General features: G+C 45.8%; 1 protein-coding gene across 1 annotated transcript; it reads left to right on the forward strand.

Annotated features, from left to right (window-relative positions):
* The first annotated feature begins 894 nt into the window (after positions 1 to 894).
* LOC104431439 (anthocyanidin 3-O-glucosyltransferase 5-like) lies at positions 895 to 3,357 on the forward strand. Its single transcript, XM_039315210.1, has 2 exons — positions 895 to 1,893; positions 2,201 to 3,357. The coding sequence occupies exons 1-2, from the start codon at positions 918 to 920 to the stop codon at positions 2,779 to 2,781; spliced, it is 1,557 nt and encodes a 518-aa protein (XP_039171144.1). The 5' UTR covers positions 895 to 917; the 3' UTR covers positions 2,782 to 3,357.
* Positions 3,358 to 5,288: the final 1,931 nt, after the last annotated feature.

Consider the following 5,288-nt stretch of genomic DNA (forward strand, 5'->3'; position numbering starts at 1 on the left):
GGTTTTTCTGGACCGTCAGACTATTCGGGCCCAGTTAAAAGGAGCCAAAAAGAGTAGGGGGAGTTCTAGAAGAAGGGTTGACGTTGTCACAAAGTATGATCCAAAAGCTGAAGTTGTTGAAGCGTCGGGAGGTTACATGAGCTTTTGGTGGGGAAAATTGTTTCATCAGCTCTAAATTTAGTATACGGATGCTGATTTAATTTTAAATTTTTAATTTTGTTAATTTAGTCATGAATCTTTACAATAAATATCAAAGTAATCATTATGGTCAATTTTCATCGAAAACTCCGATGGGATAGTGTGACAGGTAGAATAATTGGCGATGATTAGATCGTCACATTAGTGGTTTTTAGTGAAAATTGACTTGAAAGATTATATTGAAATTTCGCGTAAAAATTAAAACTAAATTGATAAAATTTAAAAATTTAATACATAATTGATATTTTCTTAATTAATTTAGGATTGATCGGATAATTTTTCCGTATTTGGTGTAAGCTTTCCCCGTAATAATTAGACAAGGGAAACGGGACGCCATAGATTTTATAGGTATTAAGTGAACTGTTGAAGTCTTTCTTTCTCGTATGTATGTATGTATGTATGTATGTATGTCAACGAAAGCCGATGGCAACAGACAGGAAAAGTGCGCTTTCTTGTATTTTCTTGTAAGGTCGTTTTTATTTTAGAGCGGCCACCAATTTGTTTTAATGTGCGTTCGGTCGTCACTTTTGGTCGCTCTCGACTATGCAAGAATTTTTGTACAATAATTGTCCGGCGCAACCTTTTCTGTATAACGTAACGAAATTCAGAATCACACCGATCTATAAAAAGACATGCACGCTCGCAAAAAACTAACACCACGACAAGACAAGCGCCTTCCGTCTCCCGCTTCCCCCGTTCATCCCCAAACCCCCCACGCCATGCCGGACAATGCGTCGGCCGTCGCCGATCGAGGCAACAAGCCCCACGTGGCGGTCCTAGCGAACTCGGGCGTCGGGCATGTCGTCCCCCTCCTCGAGTTCTCGAAACGCCTTGTGGTCGGCCACGGCTTCCGCGTCACCTTCCTCGTCGTCACCACCGTCGACCCGACCCCAGCTCAAGACCAGCTGCTAAATGCGGCGGGCCTCCCGCGCGACCTGCGCGTGCTCGGCCTCCCGGCCGTCGACGCCGCCTCCGTCGTCCCGGAAGACTCCCGCCTCCTCACCCGCATATGCCTCATCGTCGAAGCGAGCCTCAAGAGCCTCAGAGCCACGCTCATCGAGCTGAGCTACCCGAGGGCGCTAGTCGTGGACCTTTTCTGCACTCAAGCGTTGGACGTGGCCGGCGAGCTAGGCATCCCCGCCTACTCGTTCTGCACGATGTCGGCAAAGATGCTCGCGTTCTCGTTGTACCTGCCGACGCTGGATCGAGAGGTGACGGGTGAACTGGTGGACCTGCCGGGGCCGATCCGGGTCCCTGGATGCCCGCCGATCCGACCGGATGACCTGCTGGACCAGGTGAAGGACCGAGAAAACGAGGAGTACCGGTGGTTCCTGTACCACGTCAGCCGGTTCCCAATGGCGGCCGGGATCTTCCTGAACACATGGGAGGGCCTTGAGTCGGGTTTGCTCCGGGTGCTGAGGGAGGAGTCCTTTTATAGGCAGGTGCCGGCCCAGCAGATCCACGCGATCGGGCCTCTCGTGCATGAGGACGGCGATGCGGAGGGGCTGCGCTCTACAGACATCGAGTGCTTCGCGTGGCTGGACAGGCAACCGGAAGAGTCGGTCGTGTTGGTATCGCTTGGGAGCGGCGGGACGCTGACGACGGAGCAGCAGGTGGAAATGGCCTGGGGTCTGGAGCTGAGCCAGCAGAGGTTCTTGTGGATCGTCCGGAAGCCCACGGATGCCTCCGCCTCGGGTAGGACCACGAAACTCCTTGGCGAGAGCGTGCGTATGCTCTTGTTTTGGCTTACTCGACGGAAAATACTGATGCGATAAAATGAAAACAGAAGCGATTTTGTTGATGACTACCTACGATACATGTCCATCTTGATTTCACCATAAAAGAAACCTGGAATACGTGCCCGCGCGTGCGTGTGATGTGCAAACAATTATACGAGTGTCTTAGAAGCGTGCAGTAGAGACTTTACAGTAGAATTTTCGAACTCTCTCCATATGTTTCTGGTATTATCCAATGGACTTATACGCTAGCATTTTCGTCTCAGCTGCGTTTTTCAATGTTGGGAGGGACGAGGAAAACGATCCGACCAAGTATCTACCGCAAGGTTTCCAGGAGAAGACTCGAGAGGTAGGCATGGTGGTGTCCTCTTGGGCTGCCCAGGTGGCCATACTGAGCCACCCCTCCATCGGAGCATTCCTATCGCACTGCGGCTGGAACTCATCCGTCGAGAGCTTGGCCAAAGGTGTGCCGATAATAGCTTGGCCGCTCTACGCGGAGCAGAGGACGAACGCAGCGATGCTGGTAGAAGACATCGGGGTGGCCATTAGGCCGTCGGTCGAGGAGGGGAGGAAGGTGGTGGGGAGGAAGGAGATCGAGAGGGTGGTGAGGGCCGTGGTGAGCGGTGAAGAAGGGAAGAGAATGAGACGTAGGGCTCGAGAGATTAGAGATAGCTCGATCGAGAGCTTGAACCAGGGAGCGGGTCGTCTCATGCATCGCTCGCTGTCGTGTGTGAAGATTGGAAGACGAAGTCCAGGGGATGCGAGGAAGAGCTCAGTGCGGATCCTGCTTCGTAGGTCGCGATTGTGTTCTTTCATGAGGATATACAGCCAGAAATGGAGCTCATAACTTTGGATGTCAAGCCTTCAGCGATAAAATCGTTCGTTCGTGTGTTTGGGCTCTTAAATAATGAAAAAGCTTATTTTCTCTTTTTCTCTTTAAATTTCTGTTCAACATTAGAGATTCCAGAATAGTAAGGTAGCACCTTATCTTGATAGTATGCTTTACATTCGGCTTCATGAGGATCTTGTACATCAAAAAGTTAGACCAGAAATCTTTATATTTGGAATAAGGATTTAGCTTGATGCAAGGAGTTGGTCCCTACAAGGTAAGGCCTATCTACACGCCCTCTTCAGCTCCTCCAGCTTCTTTCCCCACTTCTATTTTAGCCGTGAATCAGAGAAGACAGCAAGCGCAAGCAGCAAAGACCGTCTCTCTCTCCGTTGCGGCTACTTGCGTCACCATCGTTGACCTCGTCTTTGTTCCGCCAAGCCGCCACCGCAAATCACGGGGACCGAGGCAAGTGGATATCCTCCGTTCTATCCTATATTGATCGTTTGTCATGTGACGAGAATAGTTTTGTAGAAACCAAGAACGTTGTTGAGATTTTCATTTAATTGAAGTTTTGACTACGTTGTTCGTTTAGTCGGAAGTTCCGATTACATTACTTAGCTATGTTGTCGAGTTCAAAATAGTCAAAGTCGTAGAGGCATGGGTAGTCGAGATTTGGCATGTGCGAAGGCCGGAACGGCAGAAACTTTGAAGGAAATTCATGACTGGGCTGAGGGCGGGTTCGGATCTAGCCCGACCAAGAAGTTTGTGACTTTTGTACCAACTTATGTGGTGCAAATTTCATGGGGTATTCTTCATGAGAGTTGTCCCTTATTGATTGTTCTATGACATAATTTAATTTCAGAATTTTTGGGTTTCATATGACAAAAAATATATATGAAAAACTTGACGATTCAAAATCTATTTTTGGGTCACTGAACCGACCTTTTTATGCTTTTATTTTCTACAGATTTCTCGGTCCAGAATTCTAAAATATGTTCTTCAAAAAAGTTGTAGAGCACACACACTAAATTTTCATAATTTTTTGGTCTCAATAGGTTAGTGAAATATTTATTTTTCTACTCAATTTCGTCCTGGAGATTTGACTGTTTTGAGCCCGGATTGCAAAAATTATTTAGAACTGTATGAACTGAAACGGATTTTGAGTTCTTCACAAAGGATATTCCTTTAGATCTTGTCTACCTCCTACTAGAGTTTCATAATTTTTGGAGATCCATTACCTAGACAATAGCCATCGACTCTAGAGGCATGCGAGACGCCTTACGAGGCTAGTTTAGGCCTGAAACGTGGGACCTTCCCCACAGTATACTTAATATTATATGGATGAGTTTGTATAAGGGATGAAAATGAATGATGATTCATTAGATGTATGCTTGAATCCCTGAATGGTAGTGGTGTTAATGTGCTTTTAATTGAATTATGAAATTGCCGCATCATGGTTTGAATGTGTGATTGAGAATGATGTCGGTCCTTGGGATGACGATGCCCGGGTTGTAGTAGGGATGCCTAGAGGGGTAACTGAGTTCCTCCAGATGCCTGGGGGGGTGTAACACGGCTCCCCCAAATGCCTCGCGATGCCGGATGGGTGCAAGATGCCCGGGGATTAACGAGGTTCTCGGAAGATAATGGCAACATGAACTTGTATTGATTGTGACTTTGGTATTCTTGAATTAAGGAAAGTTATTCCTTATATTGATCAATCGTGTATTTTGAAAGGTTAAGCTATTGTGTATGTATTTATAAAAATTCCTATTGAGACTTTCTTTGTCATATAGTGACCGATTTGTGTGGTATAGATTGATGGACTTTCTACTTGCTAGGTTGTGACTCACTCATTCTTGACTTCATCTTTTCATATCATTAGAATGTCGATTCCATCTACCTCCTCGATGATTTGCTATGGGGTGCTAGTGAACTTCACTTGGGAGGAGGGAACAAGGTTTTTTTAGAGCTCGGAAGGTTTTGAGAACATCAGGGGCCACTATTAAATAACACTTGTACATCTAGGTGGGGAGGTGTGATCGACCTAGAGTCTAGTATAGTCAATCTAGTGCTGACTTTTTATACTTCCCCATGGCACCCCACTTGTCATCTGATGTACATGTATGGATAAATAAGAAATGAAGTTGCCCCATTTATAGAAAATCGCGTGTACCTTGGAATTTTCTATTGTCTCTTACGCTTCTGCATGCTTAAGAAAATTTAAAATAAAGAAGATATCGGTGATAGTAATTCTACAGTAGCCGTGATGTGATGGGGTCGTCACAATGGCTATTTAGTTTCAAGTATGAAGTTTAGTTTTTACGCTATACAAAGAGATAAAATAAAAGTCTGAGAGAGATAAGGGAATTAAAATAAGATAGACATTAAACAAAAACACATTCTATTCACTTATCGTCAACCATGTATAGCCGTTGCTAGCCATCACCATGCAGTGATGATCTAAGGCGCATTTGAGAACATATTCTCAAAGTCCTTTAGGCCTCTAAAATCCTTTGTACAAA

The sequence above is a fragment of the Eucalyptus grandis genome, chromosome 6 (assembly GCF_016545825.1).
Source record: "Eucalyptus grandis isolate ANBG69807.140 chromosome 6, ASM1654582v1, whole genome shotgun sequence".
Taxonomy (NCBI): domain Eukaryota; kingdom Viridiplantae; phylum Streptophyta; class Magnoliopsida; order Myrtales; family Myrtaceae; genus Eucalyptus; species Eucalyptus grandis.

What these genes read in the sequence shown, in the direction of transcription:
- LOC104431439 (XM_039315210.1), top strand. Translation starts at nt 918, where the DNA reads ATGCCGGACAATGCGTCGGCCGTCGCCGATCGAGGCAACAAGCCCCAC. An exon ending in CACGGATGCCTCCGCCTCGG is followed by an intron (nt 1,894 to 2,200) that starts GTAGGACCACGA and finishes TTTTCGTCTCAG; the next exon opens with CTGCGTTTTTCAATGTTGGG.